The 27,469-nt window shown below is 37.5% G+C and overlaps 2 protein-coding genes across 4 annotated transcripts; both read left to right on the forward strand.

Annotated features, from left to right (window-relative positions):
• The first annotated feature begins 739 nt into the window (after nt 1-739).
• Nucleotides 740-19,770, forward strand: LOC103705090 (mitochondrial Rho GTPase 1-like). 2 transcript variants are annotated; one of them, XM_008788695.4, is made up of 14 exons: nt 740-1,113; nt 1,191-1,323; nt 1,426-1,572; nt 1,991-2,167; nt 2,326-2,550; nt 3,168-3,236; nt 5,625-5,680; nt 6,174-6,255; nt 8,894-9,105; nt 9,247-9,316; nt 11,874-11,986; nt 14,963-15,113; nt 16,015-16,201; nt 19,342-19,770. In XM_008788695.4, exons 1-14 carry the CDS (start codon nt 905-907, stop codon nt 19,413-19,415), a joined length of 1,905 nt encoding a protein of 634 aa, XP_008786917.1. In that variant the 5' UTR covers nt 740-904; the 3' UTR covers nt 19,416-19,770. The 2 variants fall into 2 exon arrangements, with proteins under 2 accessions (XP_008786917.1, XP_008786915.1); XM_008788693.4 differs by having other exon boundaries at nt 742-1,113; nt 2,299-2,550.
• A 1,753-nt stretch (nt 19,771-21,523) lies between these two features.
• Nucleotides 21,524-26,517, forward strand: LOC103705089 (succinate dehydrogenase subunit 4, mitochondrial-like). 2 transcript variants are annotated; one of them, XM_008788691.4, is made up of 3 exons: nt 21,524-21,890; nt 25,568-25,729; nt 25,844-26,517. In XM_008788691.4, exons 1-3 carry the CDS (start codon nt 21,612-21,614, stop codon nt 26,210-26,212), a joined length of 810 nt encoding a protein of 269 aa, XP_008786913.2. In that variant the 5' UTR covers nt 21,524-21,611; the 3' UTR covers nt 26,213-26,517. The 2 variants fall into 2 exon arrangements, with proteins under 2 accessions (XP_008786913.2, XP_008786914.2); XM_008788692.4 differs by having other exon boundaries at nt 21,526-21,890; nt 25,853-26,517.
• The last annotated feature ends 952 nt before the right edge of the window (nt 26,518-27,469 follow it).

Genomic DNA, 27,469 nt, shown 5'->3' on the forward strand with positions numbered 1-27,469 from the left:
ATTGTTAAAAATAATATCAAACAAATCATGCACACAGCTTATGTGGATTAGAAAATATTGTAATATGGGCTTTTTTTTTTTTTTTTTGTAATCTCTAGTTTGTTGGGGATGTTAGGAAAAAGTATGCGCAAACCTAAATAACATCTTCTGGCCGATCTTTTTTCCAATTTTCTGACTTATCTTATTCATAATTTAAAATTTAAGAATCTTTATACCTTCATCATCAACAATAGCAGTAAGATAAGCAAAAGGGTTATCATTTTAAATCAGCCTATCAATATAAAAACATATCAATACTTTCATCCAAGAACATAATTTTCATGGAAGCATAGTTTATATGCCTAACTAAAAATTCATCTTCAGTCAAAGTAGGTCTTCGGAAGGATCAGAATATTTTGAACAGCATAAAAATATTCAAAATATCCATATAATATAAACTAAAATTAATGCTATCGCATTTAACACCGCTCATTCTCGTGCCATAACTATATTCAATAATTTAGATTATTCCTTTTTCACTACATGTACTCAAATACGGCAAAATACCTAAAAAATATCAATTAATATATTAGAATAAAGCACATCGATGCTATGCGATGCTCCTCCAAGCAGCAAAACTACTTAACCAGCCGCACGTGCGAGTTGCGACCGGAAATTACAATATTTACGAATAATTCAAACGTACTCTGGGACTATATGATCGCACGTGCGAAAGTTGGGTCCACGGAACGCGCACTCTCCTCCTCATTTCTTCCTCCCCTTCTTCCATCTTTCCCAAGCACGCGAATTAGGGCACCCACCGCCGCGTAATTCCCTGGTGACGGAGCCCCGCTCTCTTTAAACCGTCCTCCCCTCCCCTCCACCGCGGCGCAGGCGATCGCCGCCCCCTTCTCCTCCTCCTTCCATGGCGACCAACCCCGCGACCGTCGGCGGTCGCACCAGCGTCCGCGTCGTCGTCATCGGCGACCCTGGCACCGGCAAGTCCAGCCTCATCGTCTCCGTAGCCACCGAGACCTTCCCCGAGAACGTCCCCCACGTCATGCCTCCTACCCGCCTCCCCGCCGACTATTACCCCGATCGCGTCCCCATCACCATCATCGACACCTCCTCCAGGTCGCTTTCTCGATCCCCTTACCTCCCGTCTCGTGACCTGATTTTGGGTTCTTGATCTTGGAAACTCGATCTTGCAGCCCGGAGAACAAGACCAAGCTGATCAGCGAGTGCCAGATGGCCGACGCCATCGTGCTCACCTACGCCTGCGACCGACCCTCCACCCTTGACCGCCTCAGCACCTACTGGCTCCCGGAGCTCCGCCGCCTTGAGGTTCTTGGCCTCCCTTGTGCATCAAGTGGCCTCCTTTTTGGTTTTCTTTTCAGAAGAACCTTGCTAGATTATAGACTTCTTGTTCTTGATTTGGATGGGCAGGTTAAGGTGCCCGTGATCGTTGTTGGCTGCAAGCTGGATCTGCGGGACGAGCAGCAGATGAGCCTGGAGCAGATCATGTCGCCGATCATGCAGCAGTTTCGGGAGATCGAGACTTGCATCGAATGCTCCGCCCTCCGGCAGATTCAGGTGCACCACCCATCTTTATCGTCTCTATTTGTTTATTTGGCGTGTCTGCCCCTGAACTGTAATCAGGGACGTGGTATTACAAGCAGGAATGCTATTTTCTGTGATTTATACCTTGTCGAGAATTAATCTTTATGTGTAGCCAGTTCCCACTTAAGCAAAAGATGCTCGCTTATGCTGTGTTGACAATCTGCTACATTAGTGTTTGCAATTCTTCTCAGTAGTTCTTGCTCAGTATCAAGCAATTCTTTTCAGTCATGCTTGCTCAGTTTTTGATCAGAGGATATCTTTGTTTGTGGTTTTGTTGAGGTATCATACTTTAATTGGTGAATGATTTTGTTTGTTATGTTTGGTCCGATTTCTTCTGTAACTCATGCCTGTGGATCGAGGTTCCTGGAATGCTGAGGCTGTCTTTCTGCAGGTTCCTGAGGTTTTCTATTATGCTCAGAAGGCAGTGCTTCATCCGACTGCCCCACTTTTTGATCAAGAGATGCAATCATTGAAGCCTCGATGTGTGAGGGCTTTGAAACGGATATTCATTCTCTGTGACCATGATAGAGATGGAGCTCTCAGTGATTCAGAGTTGAATGAATTTCAGGTTGGTTTACATCATGATTTGCTTTTGGTTGTTCTTCTTTAGGATTATAGACTACTTACCAGCTAACTGTTTCTTGCCGAATATCTCCCTTGGTCCGCTTTTGAAATGTATAGCTTGTAATATTTGTTCAGGTTAGATGTTTTAACTCTCCTCTGCAGCCTATTGAAATTGTGGGTGTCAAGAAAGTTGTGCAAGAGAAGATGCCTGAAGGGGTTAATGAGCATGGTCTTACGTTGACTGGGTTTCTCTTCCTTCATGCGCTTTTTATAGAAAAAGGCCGTCTTGAAACAACATGGACAGTGTTGAGAAAATTTGGATATGACAATGATATTAAGCTTAGGGATGATCTCCTTCCATTAGCATTTAAACGAGCCCCTGATCAGGTAATCTTGTTGATTATTAATGTGCCGTTAAACTTTTATTTAAGTTGAGAACACATGTTTGAATATTATTTTATTATTTTAAACTGAGGTTGTGACATAGGTCATTGTGGGAAGGCACAATTACTTTGTAAAAATAACCAGGCTAGTACTTTGCAATGGTGACATGACAGCTTATTTTCAAGTTATTTGATGACAATGATGATTAGTAATTCTAGAATAAAATAAGATATATACAATTGGACTCACTTCATTACAACCTGCCAAGTTGGAGTTATATTACTTTCTTTTCAAAAGTTATTACGCATTGTCAGTTTGAGAAACTGTTAGTTTTTTCCTGGTCAAATTTTTTTATTTTAAATTCTATGCTTCTCGAATATTTTTGCATAGTTTAAAAAAGATACATATTGATTTAATATGCTAGTTTTAAAATAGAAAACAAAACATTGATTCTGAAATAAGGTCAAATATCATACTCAGGCCCTTGTGGGGTGAATCTTTGGCCTTACTTGTTGAAATTCCTGAAAAGAAGGGAGGAAAATAGTTGCTCTTATTACTGATAAATGTGCATAGGATTTCATGGGACAGATGCTCATTTTCTATTTTGTATCTTTTTGTAGAGTGTGGAGCTGACAAATGAAGCTGTGGAGTTCTTGAAAGGAATTTTCTTCATGTTTGATATTGACAAAGTATGATTTGCTTTACTTTCTCTTTCCTAGATAATACCAAAAGTTTCTCCCTGCTCAATTATCTTGTGATATTTATCTCCTTCTCCAAAAGTTACATGATTTACTGCTTAATTTAAAAATTTTACCAAAAGTTTCATAATTTCTCTCATAGTTTAAAGAATTTTGTTGGCAAATATGCATGCTTTCAGTTCTATATTGATTTGTCGGATAATGATGTAGTTATCTGCTTAACAAGTCAAAGCTATAGTGTTTTACAACTTAATCATGTAGCAATATGCTTTGTTTCTCATGTTAGAGAAATTTCCTCATCATGTTCTTGGCTTTGTATCCTAGAAAATGGCTTCCATAACTCTAGCTTGACTGACCCAAATTATGTTCACTGCACTCATACCATAATTTTCAATAAACAAGATTTATTTTTCCTGTCTTGATCAAATTCTGCCAGTTTGATTGGTGCACCCCCAATCTTCTATTGTTCCATAAAAATTACCAAAATGAATCACATGTTCTCGATCTTAAAGGTGCATGCTCGTATCTTTTTGTCAGTTGGATAGTGAAGGCATGATAAAAAAACACCTATCTTATCAGGATCTGAAAAAATAAGAATAACTTCAATTTAGTGGATCATGATCAAGAACCTCTGCATTTGAATGAGGATGAAGTATTCCTCAGATTTGTCGAGGTAGTTTTGCATGGACACAGATACGAGAATCGAATTTGGATGCGTATTCAAGTGTCTGACTCGATGAGAGGGAGGAAGGATGATACTGGGATATTTAGATTAACATATAATTTTAACTAAATTATATATATATATACACATGTCCACCTTTGCATATTTGTTTGTTTAAACATTAAAAAGAGATACTAAAAATATATTATTTGTTAAGATCTTTCAACTTACATGTTTCTTATTCAAATATCTCAATTGAATAAAGGACATAAGAAAAATAATATTTTACAAACTTAATATTTTGCAAACTTGTTTCACTACCTACTTGATCTAAAATGAATAAATACTCACTCCTAACATCAAAATAGGGGATTAAATTGATTGTTGGATCAACAAAACTTTATTAAGTATCCAAGTGTCTGATCATGTGGATGTGAGTGTCTAGATATCACAGTGTCTAGGCAGAAAGTTGGTCTTTTAGAGGAGCATCGATCAGTTTATCATTGATATAATTCAAAACGTCAGGTAATCATGTTTTAATTTTCTCCCTTGGCAGTAAAATAGGACAATTGAGATCTTCTTCTAGATCTTATAGTTATTGATTCCTTGCAGTTGTATGCTTCTGTTCCTTTAGAGGTTGATGGACCACCATATATGTTTTTTTTTTCTTGTGCCATACTTGTGAATTGCTGAAGTCAACCAAGTAAACTTACTTTCTCAATTGTTAGCAATTAACTTGATAACTATTATATTGTAGAATTGCATGGTTTCTTTAATAGTTAACACAAACCTCCAAGGTAAACTCTGGACTTGACATATTTATCTTGATAGCTTCTCCATCTAATCCTTTCCCATTCCTCTAATATTCCAAGTTGCATGAACCCGTTTATATATCCATCATATCTTATATAAGCAATCTTCTACATAAACTTTTTTTCTCATCAGCTTTGCATCTAGGCTTCGACCCTTCTCTGTTGCTTATTTGCTGTGAGGTAATGCCATCTTCCAATTCTAATGAATTATTTCCTACACAATTCGTGGAAAGGATTTGGATAAATCTTGTCATTATGCTTTGTCAAAAGTGCTGAATTGACTGCTTCTGTAATGTTTCAAAAGTTATTTATTTTTGGTAATTGTATTACATTCCAAATCTACAAATGGAAGAAAGAAACTTGAACATCTGCTGCTCCTCTCACTGACAATTTTGTGAACCTTTGACTGTTTTATCTTTTCAACCCATAAAGATCTTTCTGGCCACCACTTGTCAAAGAACATTTGCACTCTAGGCAGTAACATGAAGCTCTAAATTCTCACGTGTTTATTGGTTTCCTGTATATAAGAAGCCCTGATTTTTTTTGCCCTCTTTTAAATTAATAATTGGAAGAGATCAATTGAGATAATTGTTTCAAATTAAAGCTTGAAAAATGGCAGTTTTTTTTATGGGCCAATAATTTCAGCGCTTTGTGTGGTTCTGGCTTTTCAAGAACTTTTTGTCTTTCTTATGCTTAACAGTTGCATTTCTCATTAAGGTTGGATTTTAGCAATCCCTTGCTTGTTTTGTTGTTTTAGTATTTGTGCATATGCATGCCTGTCTCTTTTGGTGGAGGTTGGGGGGGGGGGGTTAATCTGATCTTACTAAGCTGCAGAAGTCCATGGGCCTTTTATGCTGTGCCTAATAGTTTCCTGTTCTGGTTGCTTGTATTTTTTGCTAACAGGATGGGGCTCTGCAACCTGCTGAACTTGATGATCTGTTTTCAACTGCACCAGAGAGGTAAATATTGTTCTCTCTCTCTCTCAAAAAAAAAGAAGAAATAGAAGCTAATTTATTATTATTATTCCTTTTGCTTTGTAAGGACTGCTTTCATTGTTTACTGTAAGCAAGTCACTGTCTACAAGCATTCATTACCTAACAGTTCGTTAATATTTGACTAGAAGAAGCCACATTGCAGGGTGTATTTGCTGCTAATTATCTTGCACCTTGTATTTATGGTTGTAGGAACTTCTCATATAGAAGCAACTTGTTTTTCCATTTGTTATGATCTATTCATACAATTGATGACCGCAGCAGTAATTGGTGTAAAAATTGCTATACTTAGAAGTCAGTTGAAACATATTGGCTTTAAAATCGTGAAAAAAATCTGGTTTACTGTTTGAAGTGACTGTTGGCATGTATAATTTTTAACCAACTCTATATATTCTTGATTTTAGTTATCCAACTCTATGTATCCTTGATTGTTGTTTTCTTACAATTTTCTCTGCTACAGCCCTTGGTCTGAAGCTCCTTACAAGGATGCTGCAGAAAAGAACGTGCTAGGAGGATTGTCACTTGAAGGATTTCTTTCTGAGGTGCTCACCATTGATTACCATTGACATTATAATGCACGTAAAATGTCTTTATAGCCTAAGTTGAACGTCAGTTTTTGTTTCATTCTTCCATAGTTCCTGTCGTGGTGATGTAATTTTTTACTGGTTTTATGATAAGCTTGAAATCCCGAACATTTGTCTTTTTAATAGATTTTTTGTTAATTGATGCAGCTTTTTTGCAAATCCAGTGAAAATCTTCTAAAAAATAAGCTGTAATCTACTGTGAAAACTATGAAAAAGCATGGTACTTCTTGTATGTCTGGTGGTTTAGTTTATGCATTTTCTTTATGCTCTTCTACTCAGCAAGTTTGGCGGTTGAGTGCTTTATGTGTTAATTAATATGCATTGTTCTAAATAAAGTGTTAACTCTCCAGCTTAGTAAAAATGGAATGTTTTGAATTATCACAATCCCAGATGAATCCTTCTTTTTAACAAACCTTTAGATGTTTTTATGGACTTTCAGACTAGCTGATAAATTAGTATGTAGGAAAGGTATGCATTTGTAATGATGCTTTGACTTGTCACAAAAGGAAGCATCTACTGTGTTTGATCATACTAGTCATATCGCTTGATGTCCGTTCAGATTCAACTTTGTTTCATTGATTTAATGTATCTTTAGTACCATATTTATTTAATGTGTCTTTGACAGGACAAATATATTAAATAAATATGTAGCACATAACACATAATCTGGCTGTAGGTCCACATTAACATTGAATATATTTGTGTTTCATATGCTGGTAATGTTCTGGTACTGCATTCAGCACATCATATTCATGTTACATACTGGAAGCTTGGAAGCTCTTTTACTACCACATATGCCCATTCTTTCTCCAATAGCTTCATTCTTATTGAGTTTTTCCATCCGAGGCTTGAAAACTTAGCTTCAGTTTCTCTTATGGCTATTGGCTGAGCCAATCATGACCTACAAAAAATCAGAAAAGGTAAATAAAGTAAGTCAAGAAAATAAATTAGGCATTTAGGCATCAAAAATATATTCGTGTCTTTGGGATATTTGGTTTATCCTTTCAGTGTTTTCCTGATGAAATAATAAAATATTATATATTTTCAATGAAATAGTTAGAAAATGATTTCTATAATTTAGAGTATAAACATCTTTTATTTTTGTTTTTTGACAATGTAACACAGGGCAACTTAAATGTCTATAACAAAGTTGGCGGAACCATCCCGAACCAAGCGGTTCCGGCCGTCCCGAGCCGTACCAGTGGCTCACTGATATGGTTCCGGCAACGAAAAAGAAACCTCCTCCTCTCTCTCTCTCCCTCTCTCCCCCTTCTCTCTCTCTCTTTCTTTTTTTCTCTCTCCCACGGTTTGTGTGCCGTCTCCTCCATTGGTACGGCCTGGCATGGACTCGTGCCACCGGAGAACCCGTACGGTGCCCGGTACCGGTTCCGCCGACCTTTGCTCTATAACTTGAGTTGTAGAATAGCCAAAACCATGTCAGCAAGTTACTTCTTTATTTTTTGGAACCAATTGTCCAAGTGCTTCTGAATTTTCTGGACTTTTAAAATCTAGGTTAAATGTTTAGGAAAAACTTTGGGAATTCATATAAGTTGAGAGAGGACCGAGAAACTACCTATATGTACAATTATTATCACATTATAAGCCATCTAGGTTTAAGCTTTAAGAGGAACTTTTGGGAATTTGAATATGTTCAAAGAGGACAGAGAAATTACCCATGTGTACCATTCTTTATGCATTATAAACCATTTTCAAGTGAATGTCTAAGGCCCATTGTATCTTTGGATTGGTCTTGGTCAAGGGTGAAACTCTTTTTGTTTGGACTACGGATTCATGTCCCTATGGAACCGACGCATCCTGCCAGTAGCGTACTGTTCCAGGAAGATAGCAATACTTGGGATGGATGCAAGACACTGGTCCCTCTTGAATCAAGATGTCCCCACTATCCCAGTTTCATCCCAACTCTTAGGATGCATGGGGACAGTTGGGATGGTCTGTGAAACATTTTTTTTAATTTGTTTCCTTGCTGTTAATAAGTTTCAGTCTGTTCCAACAGTATTGTCCCATCCCGATTCTGTACTGTATCAGGAGCAACTGAGATGAGGCCTGGTACTGAGATTTGGACCCTTGGTGTGGACTTTCAGCTAAATGTCTTACTGTGCTTCATTTGACTTCCAAATCTTTTATCCTGGACCTTGAATTAACTATGTATTGTTTACTGTATATTCATTTTTTTAATCTGTTTGGCAAATTTTAATTTAAATATTGTCAAGATGCTGTATGGTAATCAAACTTATATCTGTAATCACAGGCATGAATATTTCTACTTAATTAAACTTTTAAATGCCTGGAACCATATATAAATAGATTTAATACAGTCAGAGGGTAAAGTGGTTTCTGTTTTTTTATTAATTTATAGTTTCATTTGTTTCTGGCGCTGCTAAACTACATGATAAGCCTAATCGAAGTTTAGCTGTACTTAGTACTGCTAATGGTTGTATTGTATGCCATAAAAGTGCTTTCATTTTGTTTATACGCTTACCTTATTATTGTCTGGTAAATTTTTCCCATTAAAACTTGATCTTTGAAAGTTTCTGTTCTGTCGCTCGTTTATTAACTAAAATCCTTGTAATTGCAGTGGGCCCTCATGACACTTCTAGACCCAGCAGGTAGTCTGGCGAATCTGATATACATTGGATACCCTGGTGATGCTGCTTCAGCATTTCATATAACCAGAAAAAGGAGATTAGACCGTAAACGGCAACAATCCCAGAGGAATGTTATTCAATGCTTTGTCTTTGGTCCTAAAAATGCTGGAAAATCTGCATTGTTAAATGCATTGGTTGGGAGGTAAGCTTCTTTCAGATTCTCTCTAGTTTGATCTGTCTTCATTTTGTACTCTTCAAAAATTATATCAAGTTTAATAACTTCTATCTATTCAGGCATTTGTCTATTCTGTAATTGCTTATGACTTCTACTTTTTATGTTTAGAACATTCCCTGAGAAGGACACACCAACAACCAGCGAGCGCTTTGCGGCAAATATTGTAGAACTGCCAGGAGTAAGTATGACTTGGTGCAGAAGCATTGATATTTCCCCAAATTATCGTAGACATGTCACCTGCAACTTCTCAACCAACCTTATTTCTCTTTTCCCTCCGCCCAAACATGTTACATAACTCATGCTCTATGTTTGAGTAACTTAATTCTTGAACATCAAATTTACAAGAACAGTTTTTTTTGGATGGTGCTCTAAAATGGTTATGATTCCATCACAGATATGCTAATTTTTATGTGTATATTTCTAACCCCACATATTAAATTGCTGAGGCCACTTCTATTCTTGCATTTTCATATTGCAGACAGATAATTCTTATGCATGATGCATTGCATAACCATTTAGAACTGTTGTCGAAGACATATGCTTATCTTTTTTCAGAAGTGATTTTGGTATTTGTCTTTAAGCACAAGCCCAAATGATTATATGCGTTAAATCTGAAAGTATAAAAAATAAATCTAAAAAATATTTTAAAATCACTAAAAATAAAGGAAATTTTTAAAAAAAACTGAGGAAACATAGAAAAATTTCTATTTAAATAAAACATATATTATTCTACAAATATGATTTATTTGTCGGTGATATTGTAAAACACGTAGTAGTGTGAGATATCTCAGTACCAAGCCCGCTGAGATCTTATTATTAGTACCAACACAAAATAGTAATTATTGAAACTGCATTGGAAACTGCCATGAAATGGAGATAAACTTGCTCTTAGTTTTCCAACATTTATCATGGATTCTTCCTCACTGATGAGAGTAGGTTAGGTCAAGTGCTTAACTATTTGGGGCCTTTCCTAGATAGAAGATATTTTCAATCCAACCTGGTTTCAAAATTGGAACCATTCTTCCAATATGCTCTCTGTTTCAAGAATCATAGATTAGCATCTTGTTTAGCTACTCCATTTCATATTATACTTTGTTTTTCATATGCCATAATTTTGTCCTGTAATATTCCAAGATACTTATAATCTCATTAACCATTAGCTTTTTGCATAAGGATGCATACTGAAAATGGCACATTAGTTTACTTCTTTCTTGACCTGAGCATACATTTGCACTGCCACCACACTTATATGTACTTTACCTGCTTTCTGTTATATGCTTATCAAAGAAAATTGGGTAAACCTCTTGGCTTTTAAGCCAGTGCAATGATGGCTTGCACAAAGGTTAAAAATTATGTTTGTATGGTATGAACAGATCTGATATAATGCATCGAGTACAAAGTTTGTTTTTTTAATATGAATTGCATACCGTGGGAGGTGTCCAATGTTCTTTTGGTTATGTGTTTGTCCAACATGTTGCTATGTACATTCGGCGATAGTGTCCTATGGAAAAAACCTTGTAACCTCTGCACATCCTGTATCTGAATTTCTCATCATATTGAAGCATACACTGTATACATAAGGTATAATCCATAGCATTGTGTAGGTTTAATCAATAGTTTGCACATAAATTTTTTTTTGAATTTTTATTTGTAGTCTAAGTTTTCATTATTTTTGATTGAATTACCTTGGTTACATAATAATGGACTCATAATCATGGGTATAAAAAAATAAATTAAGACTTCAGGGATTTTAAAATGGACTAGATTTCTTGAAACCTTTTTAGATATAGATATGTTTCAAAAAATTTAATCAGATGCTCCTTTAAAACATGAAAAATTCGGTTTGGACAGTAGTTGTGATTGATGTTATCAAGCCCAGTAGCTGGAAATATTATCCAAGATAACTTGTTACTAATTTCATTTCTCTGTACAGTTATTGTAAATATTAATATTAAAATATTAGATAAGCTAATGCAATTTTTTTTAATTAAAATATTAAACTGTTTTGTTAATTGTATGGCTTTAAATATGATGTCACTGCAAATCTCCATATGTTGTTATAGTATCTGTTGAGTCATAAGATTAAGTTTTCTGCCTTGATGGATGGAGCATGTTAGCGCCTACGCACTTCACAAATTCTTATTATCTTACTTTCAAGATTAGCATATTCTATTGTATTAATTACATTATATTTGATGTGTATTTATGAGTAAAGATACATATTAGTGCATTCTAGTAATGTCAATTTAAATGCTATAGGTGACTTAGAATGTATTGTTAGTTTAGAACTGTAGATGAGTTTCCTATGTAGATTAACTGTTTAAACTGTTAAGAGGTTTTGACTATCACTAGTTGACTTTGGTCTACGTTAGAGATGATATCACTAGCTTAATTCTTCCTGGTTTTCAGCATTCTATTGTCTTACTATTCATGCAGATGGAGCCCATGAAGCCAGTTTTCTTTGTATGTACACGAAAACTTTAATAGCCCATATGATCTGTTTACTTGATCCTGCCCTTGGAGTTGCTGTTTGATATGTTATATGATGATATGGTTTCTGGTAGTGAGATGCTTGAAGTCCATGACTGAATCTTTTTCACAGCATAAAGAATAGCATATGGAATACATTGTAATATAATGGTTGCATTAAAGAGTCCTTGCATGTCATTCCACTGCAGTAGGGGAGTTTTTGTTCTGTTCTCTATCTAATTACATGATATGGTATCATTTTTAAGGGAATAAAAAAGACACTAGTAATGCGGGAGGTACCAGAAGATGAAGTCAAAATGGTGCTGTCTAATAAGGAGTCCTTAGCAGCTTGTGACATAGCTGTATTTGTTCATGACAGGTACTAAACCTGCCCATCTTACTGTATGTTTTTCATGTGGTATGTTTGATTGACTAATTTCCATATATTAACTCTAAAGTGGCGAGCTTGTGCTATGTAAGTGTTTGCAATACTGGTTTCTGATTAGACAGTATTAGATTTGTCCCAATTTTAAGCTTGCAACAAAGGTTCCCCTTTGGATGATTTAGAAAGATATAGAGAATAATAAACCAATCTACTCTCATAATTAAGTTCCCACTCATCTCGTTTGTTTTTTCCATCGTTAGTCAAATAATGCATGCCTAGGTGGTCATTCCGTGGCTGTTAATGGGTATCCGTTCATCTATAATGATTGTGTAAGGATTTGTGTGGGCGTGTGTTTAGTCCTATATTGGCCATGCACTGGGTAGATTTGGGACACTTATACAGGGACAAGGAACTCATACAATACCTTTCGACTAGCCTTTTTGGGTGAGGTCCTGGATTGTTACAATGATATCAGATTGGATCTAGTTCATGGTCCATATGGATTATGAGACAATACAACGCAGGTTTATTTGGATTGACTATGAGCTGATTGTGGTTTTTGTGACTAGATTTATAATATTTGTGATCAGATATGAATGGATTTAGTCCCTTAGCTTGGTAAGATCGTTGGGGCTTGAACTGGGAGAGTATGTGAGATCCTGTGCGAGTATATGTTTAGTCTTTCATCAGCTATACTTGGGTAGATTTTGGATACTTATATAGGGTTAAGAATCTAAACAACACCTTCTGGCTAGTCTTTTTGGGTGAGATCCTGGGTTGTTATAGATTGCTTCTGGGCAGACTATTTTTGTGCATGGGAATGGATTGCTTTATGCCATTTCACATGATGACGAGCTACTAAGTAATGATATTTTTTTTCTTTTTTCCTTTTTCTTTTCTATTGTTGGGAATTGGGCTCTACTGGATTGGTTTTGGATCTATTTACATGGTTTAACAGGTTGCTGGTCAAAAGCCACTATAATAAGCAAAACTTGTCAGCTGGTTACTTTAACTAGATTAGAGTCATCATATTTCGGCCTGTTAGGTTGGGAATTTCCCTTTCTTTTCTTATCTCTGCTTCTCTCTTCCACCACCATTATTCTTTTAAAACACTCTTCATGAATCCATAAACATGTTTCATTATTTCTCATGTTTTCTCTCATTTTTGTACGCCTTCATATTTTTAAGGACAACCTTGCTGTAGGTTTACTAGGCAACAACTTATTGATGATAAGTTGAAGCCATCAGTCTTATGTAGCATAGATTGAGGTTGTGGCCAACTTGGAGTTGGTTTTGGAGTTTCAGCCGGAACTAACTTATATGGCCAAAAACATTGTATTCATGACCTTTTTATGCCATATTTTTGCCTTTTCTTCATTTTTCAAATGAAGTATTTTATCTAGATTAAACATACAATTTTGCAATTTTTTGAAAAACTTGGAAGCATTGCAATGCCCAAAGAGATTTATGAGTGAATTTTTTTGTGTTGCTTTCTCCACTCTAACTTCAGATGTTATGGGCATCTAGATTTTAATATGTTCAATGGCCATCCAAAGTGAAATGATAGATTTCAGTCTAAACATGATTGTCTTTGACATTATAGTTTACGGATTACTTTATATGATTGTCCTAGTTCACTACTGCTAAATTATACATCTTAAGGTCCCAAATGATATATTATTATTGTTTTAGTTATATCTGTTCTTTTCTTGAGTAAATTTATTTTTATTTCTTATTCCTTTGTTCTTAATTTTAGTTGTTCCTTAGTTTACAATTTCAACTTAAACAACCTAAGATACTGAAACTGAAACCCATTTTTCTAAACCAAAGCAAAACTCAATTTGATAAGTAGTGGACTGTTAACTATGAGGACTTTAAGGTTCCACTTCGTCCTGAAGTATTTCATAAGGCCGATCTCTTCATATTTTTACTCTAACCTCTTTATTGAGATTCCTTCCTAAATGTTTGAGGTTGCCAGTAAACCTTACTCAGTTACCACCATTTCTTTCTTGTTTTTTAAATGGATATGGATATGATCTATGTGACATCTTTTTATATGAGCACTTCATTTTTACTTTACGATGTCCAAAGGTGGCCTTGCCATGCAAGAATATATTGATGAAATGATGCATATCCTCTGTATTGAAAGAAAGCTCCATTTCAAGGCACATTATATGGCAAAATCATCGTGTCGAGGTATTTCCTGATGCAAATTCAGCTCTTTATTGATAGAGAACTATGGTTGGTATTATCAAGAAGCAAGAAATAGCGTTCAATTAATTTTAATGTAGACTGTAGAATCCAAATATCTTGCGATGGCAACTTATTGTGGGAGCTGTTCATGTTTAATCACTTCTAGCAGAGTTAAAGGTCATGGTTAAAAAATCACTGGAGTTTGCATTGTAATAATCAAGCTGTATGTATTGCAAATATATCCCATTGTTCATTGGAGAAGTATTCACAATGAAGAAGATTGTCACTTCATCGAGGAGAAGACAGAAGTGATTACTTCTCAGGAAGTTTGCAAGCTTGTCTGGGTGTACCTTCATGTTTTCATGTGTGTGCATGCACTGTTTGACTGTATATGAGCGACCAATCTTATGCTGGATTTATTTCTTGTCGAGGGATCACTAAAACAAAAGTTTGGGACACTGAGTCACCGCTACAGACTATTATATATTCTACAATAAGTATTTCTTGTTGCCCATTTCATGCCTGTATGGTTCAAAAACTTCAGAGAGTTCTCTTGCTACATCATGTGGCATATATTGCTGTTATTGTCAACATATGCCCTGACTTAATTTCTGCATGCTTAAACTAATATTAAGGTATCATTTTTGCCTCGAGACCTAGGTTTTCAACATTAAATTCCCAGTTATTTCTTTTCTAGTAATTATTGAATCATTCTATTTCTTGCGATTCCATTTGTAGCAAGGCATGCTTATGATGTATGTTTTTTTGTTTCTGCAGTTCGGATGAGATCTCATGGAGGAAAGCCAAAGATTTGCTTGTGCAAGTTGCTAGTCATGGAGAAAATACCGGCTTTGAGGTTCCTTGCCTTATTGTTTCTGCTAAGGATGATCTTGATCCATATCCCCTGGCCATACAGGATTCGACAAGGGTATGTTATGTTTCTTGCTGCCTTTGACATTTGTAATTTGTGACTATATCTTGAAATCTTGTTCTTATTCCACCTTCTTATGTGGAAAATCACAACTTTATCCATATTTATTCTCAAGGCCATAGTGTGTTGTTGTTAAACTAGTATTAAAATATTACCTGTAGCAAGGTCCGCCGTACCGGTACCGGTCGGCGTACCGGTGGCCGACCGAACCGGTACGGTACCGGTCCGGTCTGGTACGTACCGGCTGGTACCGGTCCCGTACCGGCCGGTACGCGGTGGTTTCAAAAACCACAGCGCGCGGCGCTGTGGTTCTAAAAAAAAAAAAAAAATCGTACCGGTGCGAACCAGCCTGTTCGCACCGGTACGAGGCCGGTATCGGCCGGTACGGGCTCCGAACCGGCCGGTACGGGCCCGAACCGGCCGGTACGGGCCCGAACCGGCCGGTACGCACCCGTACCGGCCGGTTCGGATAAAAAACCGGAAAATACCGGTTTTTTATCCGTTCCGGTACCGGTCCACGGCCGGACCGGTACGTACCGGCCCGTACCGGCCGGTACGGGCCAGTACGGCATTCCATGACCTGTAGAATGTTTGCCTTATATTATACAGACTAAGGGATTATTTGTATATCCACCACATGACCATGCACATGGTTGTGATTTTGATATCATTGATTGTTACTAACATTTAATATGCTTCATTTTTGTTCCAACTTTTTTTTTCTATTAACTTTTGAATTGTGCACTGGAAGCTCTCATGTTGGTATATCTCACTGATCTTACTGTTGTCTGTTTACTTAATTGTGCACCTTTAGTAAGTGACCAATTGTCTTGCGTTCTGGGGTATGTGCATTTTGTTGATCTGCTAAAGACACTTTTTTTCACTTATTTTGCTTCAGGTAAGCCAGGACATGGGAATAGAGACACCTATACCTATCAGCATAAAGTTAAGAGATTTCAATAATGTATTCCTTAGGATAGTTACTGCTGCACAGCATCCTCATCTGAGCATTCCTGAAACTGAAGCTGGAAGAAACCGCAAGCACTATCGCCGGCTTGTGAATCGTTCCCTCATGTTTGTTTCAGGTATTGTTTTCTTCATGGCAACGCCTACCATGGCTAGGAAATATTCATTTTGCATGGTAACGTTTGGTTATGCACAATCACATCTACTAAAATTCTCTGAGTGTGTTATATCAGGACAAAAAATTGGTGATAGATCTGTTGGTATTAGTTATATTCTTCAGATGCCTAACTTATTAATAAGTTAGCCATAGAATTCATGTGACTTGACGATTTATGTGACAGGAATTTTTGGACCCTGAACAAAACAATATTATTATCGCTTCCATGAAACCTAGGAATTTTCTGTAGGGCCCAGTTGATGTCGTGTCCCCGAAAAGGTAATGCCACATTTGCTGCCCAAGTTTCTGTCCCACATCTGGTTCCTTGTACTGAAGGAAATTTTACATTTGGCAGATGATTGTTTATTCTTTTGGAATTCTTTTCTAATATAAATTTATCTGTTCAGGATATAAGTTTATTTGTTCAGGATATAAATTTATAGTCATCGTTGGTTGATTTCTTCTGGTGTTATAAATATGTATGATGTTTCATATGGTCCTTAATAGTGGCTCCTTTTAGAACTGGATTCATTATCAGTTAATTTCATTCCCAAATTGATGAAATACCTGAAAATGTAAACAACTCGTTATGCTATAAATAGCAATTATTTTGTGTTTTATACGTTTACTCTTTATATCCATTTCCATGTATCCTTCATGTCCATCTTGATCTTTTGCTGCATGTAATGGAAAACAATTTCCTCTATAGTAGTTGGCCATACTTCACCGCCTAAACTCATTAGTCTTTGTCGACTAGATAAATGCCAATCAACCTTTTGAATTAATAAAAAATCTAGACCAAGGTTACTGACCCATAACATCCTGTATTGACCGTACTGTACAAGTAAGGTACTGATGGTTTGGTATATAATCTAAATTGGTTTGTACTGGTCCTGGCAAGGTATGTCATACCGGTACTAGTGGGCGTACCGGTCGCCTACTGGACCGGTACGGTTTCGGTTTGGACCGGTTTAAACCGGTACCAGACCGGCCAGCTCCTTTCCGCGGAAGCGGGTGCGCCCAATTGGAGCCGGAGAAGAAGAGAAGGAGAGAGCGAGTGGGGGAGGGAGGGAGGAGAGTCCTCTATCGCCCACGGAGGGGCGGGGGAGCATGCAGTGTTTGGGGGGGGGGGGAGCCCGCGGGGGCGCGGCGGAGGCCAAGGCCACGGCCGTGTCCCCTATTTCTTTTAAAACAAGGGACACGTTCTTGGCTTCCGCCGCGCGCTTGCGGGCTCCGCCGGCCCCCCTCGGCCTCCGTCGGCCCTCTGCAGTCCTCCGCGGGCGGCGGAGGCCTCTCCTTCTCCCTCCCCCGCTCGCTCTCTCCTTCTCTTCTTCTTCCCCGGCTCCGGCTAGGTTCGGCATCTACGGGCCATGTACCGGTTTCCACGATTCCGCCGTATCGGTCAGGGTCCGGATCAATATGGGACGTGCTGAATTGGCCGGTTCAGCATATCATGCTGCCTGGTTTCATGTGGTACCGTGGCTGGGAGTGAGAAGAAGTATTGGAAGCTTGTTATACGGGATGTGTACTTCATTGTACCTGGTCGTACCATACCAAATCGATGTTGTACCGAGAATTGGGCGATTTCGTGGTTGAGAGTGAGAAAAAGTGTTGGGGGCCTGTTGTTCATGATGCATCCCTTACCACACCGATTGTACCATTTCAGACTAGTAATGTGTCAGTATGGTTCTTGTTACTAGTTTTGTTGATCATTAGAGTTTGTTCACGGGATTTAAATATTGGTGCATACTGGCCGTACTAGCAGGGTATCGATACTAGCAAACCCCTTAGTACTAGTCCATACAAACATATGGTATATAACTTCCTAATGCTATATTAGCATCAATTGGCACACCATGTCTGAACATGGTACTATGCTGTACCTGTTTGTACCATATTGGTATGGGTATTTCAAACCTTGTTTTGTTTTCTATATATTTCTTGTAAATCGCTCGTCAAACATATTTATGTTTCTTTTTGTATTACGATGCAAAATGTTATAATAATTAATAATATTATATTATTATAACTTTATATTATATTATATTATATCATATCATATCATAAAGATTAATCTCTGTTTCTGTAGAATCTTCACTGAAATGGAAACAGCTTCTCAGGTTTTTTCAATTAGAGCTTTTGCCTAAGAGCTCCAAATTGAAGCCTCCCCTAGTAGACTTTTTTTTAAGTTTTTGGAGGGGGTAGAAAGTTGTTCCAAAATTTTTACCAAAAACTTTGAAATCATCCAAAAGAGCTTTTGGCTCTCCAACTGCTACACCAAACAGGGCCTTATTATATTAAAAGAGTCTATCTCTTTACCTCCCAAGATGCTGACTCCATGATTGAAAGTGACAAGTACTGCAGAGTCTTTTTTTTTTGGGGGGGGGGGATGTGTTTTGTTGGAAATTTCTGAGTTTCTTCACCATATATATCTACAGTTATCTGTACAAATTATTCCATTAGATCTTATCACATGCAATGGGAAGCTGTGATCAATATCCACTTATGAATTAGTTTATAATTTAAAAACATGTTTTCCTCTTTCTCATTTCTAGAACTTTGATTTGTCATCCCTTGACATTGAATACGAGACTGAATGTAAGCATATGAGAGCTAGGTATCTCTGGTGAAGATTAACTTTCCTGTGGTATGCTGGCCACCATCTATGGGATTTTTAGCATGCTAAAGTGGTTTGAGATTAGGAGATTTTGATAATAAGAAGGAATGATAAAACTAAGCCATTATCCTATGTGAATCAGATAGGATTAGAGACCTGTTTCTTGATGTCAATAAACCATGCCTAGTCCCATGTTTACATAGCAGTGATAATCATTCATATGTAGAATTAAGAAACAGTCTCCTTTTCATGTCTACTTGTTACCAATAGTTGGTAGTTTCCGTGAGGAAAAAGTAAATTTATTTACCATTTAAAAAGTTGAACCTCCTTATAATTTAATTTATCAGCTGATTGATGTCTCCAATAAAGCAGTTTGTATTCTGTTGCCATTTTTCTTTTTGTGAGGGCTTTCTTCTCTAGTTGTACTTATTTTCTTTTCTGGATGCTACCTCTATTGAAATTTTGTTGGTGGTTTGCCGTTGCAGTTGGAGCTGCTGTGGCAGTTGTGGGACTGGCTGCTTACAGGGTTTATGCAGCTAGGAAGAATACATCAACCTGAGGATCTCCGTTGGTGCCTCAAACCAGCTTGGCAAAAACAGCAGCAGCAGTTCTAGGGTTGCTATTTTTTGGAACTATCCTCCGTCATCCTTTAGTTCTTTTAAGATGTACAGTTGTCACTAGCTTCCATCAAGGCCTGAGCAAAGTTCTTGCTGCCTCAAGTTGTTGGCTTCCTAGATCAGTTTTTGAAATGTTAAATGCTGTTGCTTTGAGCCTTTTATGATGGAAAGCTTTTTAGTTTTTTTTTGGGGTGCATAAGGGTTACCTCTACACTACAGGCTTTTTTTTTTTGTTAATTCTCATAACTATTCAGTTTTATTCAGGTATCTCGATTTTGAGAAGTTGGTGTTCATGCCTCTTGACTTCCATATACCATGTTTCATGTGCTAGCTCCTTTTTTTCCCGTTTATTCTTGTATCTATTCAGTTTTGTTGGGATACCTTGATTTTTGGGGAGCTGGTTTTCTTGTCTCTGATTTCCATAATAGCATGTCTTATGTGCTAGGGATGAGAGCCTTTTTTATTACGCATGGAGCTATATCATCGTTACCCTGTGGCATTTATATTCGATCCTACATTTGGAAGTTGAAACATTTCCCTTGGACATGGCTTATGATAACCTCCTCCGCAATTAGCGGACTCAAACCGTCTCTTATCTATTAAACCGCAGACGGCTGCCTGGGACTAGCATGTTTCCACCGCTCGACTGTTGGCGCTATTTCAGTTCTAGTTTAACAACTAATGATTTAGCTGTGGATTTTGGTTTTTATGGTGCTTGGGAAGATGCTTTAGGCCGGTCGGCCGACTTGAATTTTTCTTGGTGTTGCGTTGGATTGGTGCTGATGTGACAAGTCTCTGGATAGCCCCCGCCTCGTGTAACCGGCATCTACTTACTGTCGGAGTGGCGATCGCTTATAGGACTTTTATTATTATTATTATTCATATTATTTTTGGAGTAATGTATATCTCCTCGGTGGAATTTGGAAACCAAAAAATTGTAAGAGGGGAATGAATAAGCTGCCGAAATCTCCTATTCTTTCTTTCTTTCTCGTTTCTAAATTGGTTCTCCTGGTAATCGCTCTGCATACCCGGATAGTGACTTCAGTTCCTGTGCTTCCGGCGAACTGAATGCAGGGGAAGCAAATAAAGGAGGTTTAAGGAATTCATTCGATTTCGGGCTGCAACTTAATCTTGTATAACTCCTACGCACCTCTCTTCTGGACTTTTGAGGGGGCCTGCTGGTAATGATTCAGATTGTGCAGCAAATGATTCGCCTATCCAATCTTTTTCAAGGTGTCCGGCCCTGGCACAAATGGAGCTATCAATTGGTCTAGTCCCTTATCTCTTTCTTCTCCATTGGTGAATTGGGAGAAAGAGTGCACCAATAAGAGAAGGTTAAAAAGCAAGAAATAAGGAAGTAGAGTATATACGCCGCTTTCGTTCTTTCTATTCAATATGTCCTCTCCTCCGGTACCTCCAGCCTTTTCTGCTCTGACATTTGTCCTCTTCTTCAAAACAATGATCTTTTACTTAATCATTTCATGAACCATAACAACAATCTCTTGTTGTTACACTTCTAGGCGATAGACCAATTTGGATTGGCCATAGATATGCTGAGCTCCACTGCTTCGATCATTTACATATTTCTGCCTTATGAGCCGGCTTTACCACGCTGGATGTCTCTTTATTTGATTTGATCATGTATGTCACTCGGGGCTTGGTTGCCTACTGCTTGGTGCATTTCTTATCAATTTTTTGAGGTGCTACAAGAAGTTGGTTATCTTGCGTCTCTATCATAGAATATCTGCTCTTGACTGTTCTCCAATAAACTTCCTTCGTCCTTCAGAAATAAACTTTTTCTGGTTCTTTAGAAAGGGTAGATTCATTACCACGGCAGTAACTCTTAACCCATCATTTTTTTGCACTAAAGCCGGGCGTCTATTCGTGCACCGAGTCACGGGACTACATAGGTTACCAACTGAGCGTTAGTGGGCCCGAGATTTGTACCCTTAACGGGCGGCCCAAAGCATTTGCTAAGGAAAGCACGCTTCTTCCACGCGCAGCTTGCGATTGAAAAGCACGTGCAGGTGCAGCACAAAAGGTAATTCATCTGTTGGGTTGCTGCTTTCCATTTTTTTGCTGCTTTCCTTTTTCTCCCTCTTCACTTCCATTCTCCTCTGCCGAGAGCGGCGACGGCCATGGCTGCCCTCCTCCTGACCCGATCCAAAACCCCAAACCTATGTCGCCTCCTCCACCCCTCCTCCTCCCCGATCGACGCCTTTCCCTCCTCGTCCTCCCAATTCCTCCGAGCTCTCCACTCCCTCGCTTCTCCGTCGCTCCTCAGCCCCCCTCTAGATCTCGGCCGAGCCCCGCCGCCGCCCGATTGCAGATCCGCCGCCGCTGGATCGGCCCCCGCCGCCCCCGTGCCCCATTCGGTTACTGCTCCCCGCTATAACGCCCTCCTTGGCTCCAGAAAGGTGCGATTTGCCCCTTTTCCTCCTTCCTCTTCATCTTCTTCTTCTCTATAGGCTTAGGTTTCAGTGCTATCTGATCTGCCGTTCTGTCGAACTCCTGATAGTATTAGGCTGTTGGCTCTGTAAGAGATGAAAAGTTTATTAGTGTTTCTCTACAGGGACAAAGATTGATGGGGAAAAATTCCTGGTGAATAGAGTTTCATAATCTTACATTCGCTGATTATACTGCAGAGGAAAAGGATTATTCTACGAGGCTATTAATTAATTGCACAACAATATTCTGGCACCATGGTTTAGAATCATTGTAATCGAGAAGAGGTCCCCATTTGGTGTGCATGTATATGTGGTGGGATTTTAAATAGCGGCTATTTCTTTCTTCTTTTGATCTTTTCACTCTTATGAAAAATAAATTGTCATTCTGCATCAGTACTTTTATATGTAAATGCATTAACAAAAATATATCATTATGAAACTGTGTAATAACACCAGTCCCCACCTACTAAACACATGCCGGCACGGGATCGCACATACTCCAAATCCAACCACAAACTCCATGATTGGCTCATGATCAGCTCCAAAAAGAATCATGCCGTAATGTCTCCTAGTCTATATGGGTCATGGGATGCATTTGCTTTCATGTCATTATAGCAACCCAAGATCTCACAGACTAACCGGAAGGTATTGTTTGGATTTCTTAGCCCGATAGGTACCCAAGATCTTCCTAATGTACAACATATGTGGGACTAAACACACACCAGCAGAGGCTCCCACAAATTGTGAAGTATGAAATGTTATTTTATCAAGTGGCACCGTTAATCTTTTGTTGCTGCTGCTGCTGTTTATAATGACTATAACAGCTATTTTGACAACAACTGTTCTATCCTTGGAGTATTCATCAGAATCTGGAGAAGAAAATTCTGGCCGCTGTCATGCCCTATAACAGTAACCTCTGGGGGTTTGTTATAACAGCATCATGGAATTGTCGATACCTTTGCATGACACTTAAATAAAATTCCAGAAAAGCTGTACAAGAATCTTAGTCATGTCTACTAGAGTGCCAATCACGGCAGTTGGATGGACCTTCTATTTTCTTGAAAACCTCATAAGCACTCTCATGTGCACTTGTAGAAATATTTTTGACATAGTACAAGCATCCTAGACCTGTCCAGAAATTAACTGTTAGTTGTGCGAACTGATAAGACACTTGTACATGGCAAATTAGCACCAATATTATTTTAGTCCTTTGATAATATAGGTTTTCCTGCTGTTAAAGCTGTATTCATGACTGTTATATGCAATAAGAAAATAAAGTTCTCTTGAGTTGATCTTCTGATCGGATGATTCATATGTTGTACTGAATTTTTTTACTTTTGATTCTCAAAAGTAATAGACCTCACTCAGTCAATATAGCAATTCTTAGCTGATTATTTGGTAGTCTGGATAGAACGGATTACTTCTCGTGATTATTATGTCATTAGATTAAATGTTTTGTCCCTAGATCTTGTGGAAGGATAATCTCTTATGCTAATCGATTCAGTTTTATTTCACATGATTAAACTGTAATCTTTTTTCTCTCTATTTCTGTTATTGTCTCTGCTCGTTGGCACTTCTAGTCTGCATCTCTAATCTTTCCCTTTTTCCCCTTCTTCTTCTTCTTCTTCTTCTTCTTCTTCTGCTCTTCTCAACTCTTACAATTATCTCTTTTCTTTTCTTTTTTTTTTACTTGTTTCTTAGTCCCTTCCTTTTCCATTTCATCATCTTCTTTTGTTTCTTCTTCCCTTCTGTGTTTTTTCATCTTCCTTCTCTCTCCCTCTCTCTCTCTCTCTCTCACACACACACACACACAGTATTCTGCTACCAATCTTTCTTTGCTTCTTCCATATTAACTTCTTTACTTGGACACTTGCATGATTGACCATATCTACAAACAATGGGATAAGCACTCTTAAAGAAAATGGAACTGTCAAGTACCATTTCAACCTTATAACACAAAATTTTCTTATCGTTCTTTGAGGGCCTAACCTTTTTTCCTGTTTTGTTGTCCTTTAAACCTGCTTCATATTTTAATTTTGATCATACTTATCTAGAACTGAAACTTGAGACATGCACTCGTTGAAGTCCTAACATAAATCAACCTTTGATTTTCCTTTTTTATTGATAAAGATTGTTCTTATTTAGACTTTAGACTGAAAATTTTAAATTTATTATTTTGAGATGATGGAATTCTTTTGTCAAAAACAAAGTGGCATGATAGCTAATCGTCCTGGATCTTATTTGCTGACAACTTCTGCTTCTGTTTTCGTTTTTGATTTATCTTTAGTTGCCATTCTTTTAAATTCTTTTCAAATTGCTCGCCTAGTTTCTCTAAAAGCATGTGTTCGCTGTCCTAATTCCTCACAAACATTCATTTGTTGTGCTGGAGTTGTATGGCATTTAGTCTACTCTCTTTTTGTTCTTTGGTGTCTACTTTTTCTTGTAGAGAACTGGATCATTAGTATGGAGCTGATTCGCTTTAAGTTCTAGAGATTTATGACACTTTGCTGTTTTAGAGCTAGAGTGTTGTCCTTTTTATGTACTTTTTTTTATATGAATAAATTTAATTTCTTTAGAGTTCACGAGTTTTTCTAATGGCTTCTGGAGATTTGCTAATCCTGAGCTTGAGTCTGATCAGGGACAGGTGGCATGTTATGCATGGGAAACTAGAAACAATGTAATGGTTGAAAAAGCATATTGATCAAATTACCTGGATGGTAGTTGTATTATGACACCAAAAGGTTGGTGTTTTTTTGGAGCCAAGAAAATATTAGACTTTAGGCGAGTACCCAACTGAGTCCTCATCTTTCCCTTGCCCTCCTCTTAAGTGCTGCTGCACCAACAGTCATAATGCATTTGAAGTCAATTATTTAAATGTATTAATTTTTTGTAATATATTGTTGGAAAGGAAGGAGAGGAAGATATTTGCTTTCACTCAAGTGGGCTGAAGAGATGCAAAAGCTAAGATATTTTTTATTACAAAAAAAGTTTTTCCCCTACCTCCCGTTTGAGGGAGTTTGCCAAATTACTGCATCAGCAGATTGTGTGAGTGAAAGATACACCACCCTTCATAATTATGTCCAGAATCTTAAGTAAGATATAGGCAATCTTCCAAAAACATTTAATAAGTCTGCTTAGGATACCACTCCTAAGGCAATTATTTAGCTCAGTTAATTTAACTTCCGTTATGTACTGTTTGGTGTTTTGAGAGTCTCGTAATTGCCACTGCAATAAAAGTTATAATGCAGTTGAAGTCAACAACTCAAATGCTTATATCAACAACCTCATATTAAAGAATCCCTATATTTTTCTTGATATATTGTCGGAAAGAATGAGAGGAAGATAAGAGCCTTAACTCTAGTGGATCAAAAATATGCAAAAGCCAAGATATTTTTTGTATAAAGACTGGTTTACCCTCATCCTTTCTTTATGAGGGATTCTGCCAGATCATTGTACACGAAAGTGTTTGAGTAAAATATAAACCACCCTCCATAATTATGCCCATAATATTGATAAGGCAGGGGCAAGCTCCTAATGGTATTAATAGATGTGCTTGTGATGTTACTCTGAAGAGGCTCAATTAAATTTCACTTCCATTATTTTCTGCTATTGTTATCAATGTTTCATGCAGTTCACTGTTTATGCAGCTTTGGGCCTATGAACAAATCCCTCAGAGCCACCCAATCAAATTGGTGCATGCTGGTACACAAGGTTTACCTCGTCGGTTTTCTGAGACAGCGCATGATGGAACGGTGACACATCTGTCAAACAAAATCATCTCTAAGCTTTCTAATTCAACTGAAAAGAATGTATGCAATTCTACCAGATCTGCTTTTGTAGTTTTGAGTGATATTGGATTGGAGTTTCTCTGACATTTGCTTTTATTTTTTATTGATTTGATCAAACCATCATTTTGTGAAAAGCTTTTGCAGACTACATGTACTGGAAGGGAGGGAGATTGTTCGAATGTTATTGCTTTCAGCCCATTGGAGGGGACCCTTATAAAAGAACGAAAAAGTGGACTGGGGAATGAAAGCTCGAAGATAAATAGAATGGAGCTTTCGCAAAAAATTACTTATGCTCTCATACCAGCACTGCTTCTTGTGTCAAAATCTGCAGCGACTACTTCCATACTGATTTTCTCAGTATACTGGCAGATATATGGGTTTTTTAAGGAGATTTTTCTGGATTATGTTCACCAGGAGGTCACCCGAAAATGGGTTTTAATATATTTCAAGTTGCTTCTTTTGATCTTGGCCAAGGACACTATCCTTGATTTCGATCTGGTGTAATATCATCATTTTCTTGAGTTTGGAGACTAGCCTGGCATCATCATCTGTATGCTGAAGGATAATCTTGGGGGATAATGTCCTACCTGTGACTTTCCTTCATTGAAATTTTATGGTTTATCTTTTCCTTTTCTTTTAATGCTTTTTCATGGCATGGAGGCCATAATGGATTAACATACTGAATCTGAACAAGTTGGAAGGATGACTTCTTGGGTCATGTGAAACTAGGTTGTGTATTTTGTATTAAAATAAATCAATGATGATGTTCTTTCTGATAAAACCCAAAAGTTTTTTTTGTTTTTCTTTCTCATACGCCGTCCCTGATAGATTTTGTTAGGTGGATGATTGCTGAATGAATGTGGAGTTATCAGCTGTCTGTCATGAATGATATTTACCTTCATTCATCTGTTTTCTTTATATGTTTCCACTATGTATTGATGGATGGTGCATTATCTATTGCCAGTAATGAAAATGGCGTGGTGGATGAATGGCTGAATATAGTTGCCTGGAAAGGTAAATGGATCTGAAGGTGGTCATGTGGATAGTAAAAAATCAATAACATTAACTTACATTTTCTAATATAAAATGAATTGAATCTTAATTTTAATTTCTGTTCTCCTGAGTTACTATGTGCTTGAGTTTATTTTGATGTGGGACTCATTTTATGATCTACAAGTGAAAACTTGGACTTTCAGATACATACAGGTATTGATAAGCTCTTGAGTGGCTACCCTTTTAACTTGGTTTTGGAAACATATTAGGAATAAAATATATTTTGGAATAAGCCCCTCTTTTTATCTTGGTTATCCTGGATGGGAAAATTATACCTTTAGCCTAGAGTTCTGGAAATTTTACTCAAACAAGACCATCAATAATTTGTGGAATAATTATTCTTGTAGCATAAATATTTCTATCACCCTCTGATCTCAGAATCAAATCAAGCAAAGTGCACTGATATGACCTATGGCTATAATTTCTACCGGGGGACTCTCAGCTACATTATTATTTTTAAATCAATAATATTATTTTGGAAGAAACGTATATCATTACTCAACTAGAGTTCTACATGTGCTAGGCAAGTATCAGACAAAAATATACATCCTGGACAAAAAGATCACAAAGTTATGCAAGAATGTGATCAGCATTATAGTAGAGATTAGCATCCTGGAATTCTAGATTAAACAAAAGAGTCTGAATTAAATGATAAGCTACTGAGAGAATTAGAATAAAGAAAAGGTGAAAAAAGGTGGGGCTCATTAT

The sequence above is a fragment of the Phoenix dactylifera genome, chromosome 12 (genome assembly GCF_009389715.1).
Source record: "Phoenix dactylifera cultivar Barhee BC4 chromosome 12, palm_55x_up_171113_PBpolish2nd_filt_p, whole genome shotgun sequence".
Classification (NCBI taxonomy): Eukaryota; Viridiplantae; Streptophyta; class Magnoliopsida; order Arecales; family Arecaceae; genus Phoenix; species Phoenix dactylifera.

Excerpts from the sequence above, each read along its gene's own strand:
- LOC103705090 (XM_008788693.4), top strand. The coding sequence starts at position 905 with ATGGCGACCAACCCCGCGACCGTCGGCGGTCGCACCAGCGTCCGCGTC. Across the intron at positions 1,324-1,425 it reads CGGAGCTCCGCCGCCTTGAG|GTTAAGGTGCCCGTGATCGT; the intron begins GTTCTTGGCCTC and ends TTGGATGGGCAG. Across the intron at positions 16,202-19,341 it reads TTCCCTCATGTTTGTTTCAG|TTGGAGCTGCTGTGGCAGTT; the intron begins GTATTGTTTTCT and ends TTGCCGTTGCAG.
- LOC103705089 (XM_008788691.4), top strand. The coding sequence starts at position 21,612 with ATGGCTGCCCTCCTCCTGACCCGATCCAAAACCCCAAACCTATGTCGC. Across the intron at positions 21,891-25,567 it reads CCCTCCTTGGCTCCAGAAAG|CTTTGGGCCTATGAACAAAT; the intron begins GTGCGATTTGCC and ends CTGTTTATGCAG. Across the intron at positions 25,730-25,843 it reads CTAATTCAACTGAAAAGAAT|CTTTTGCAGACTACATGTAC; the intron begins GTATGCAATTCT and ends TTTTGTGAAAAG.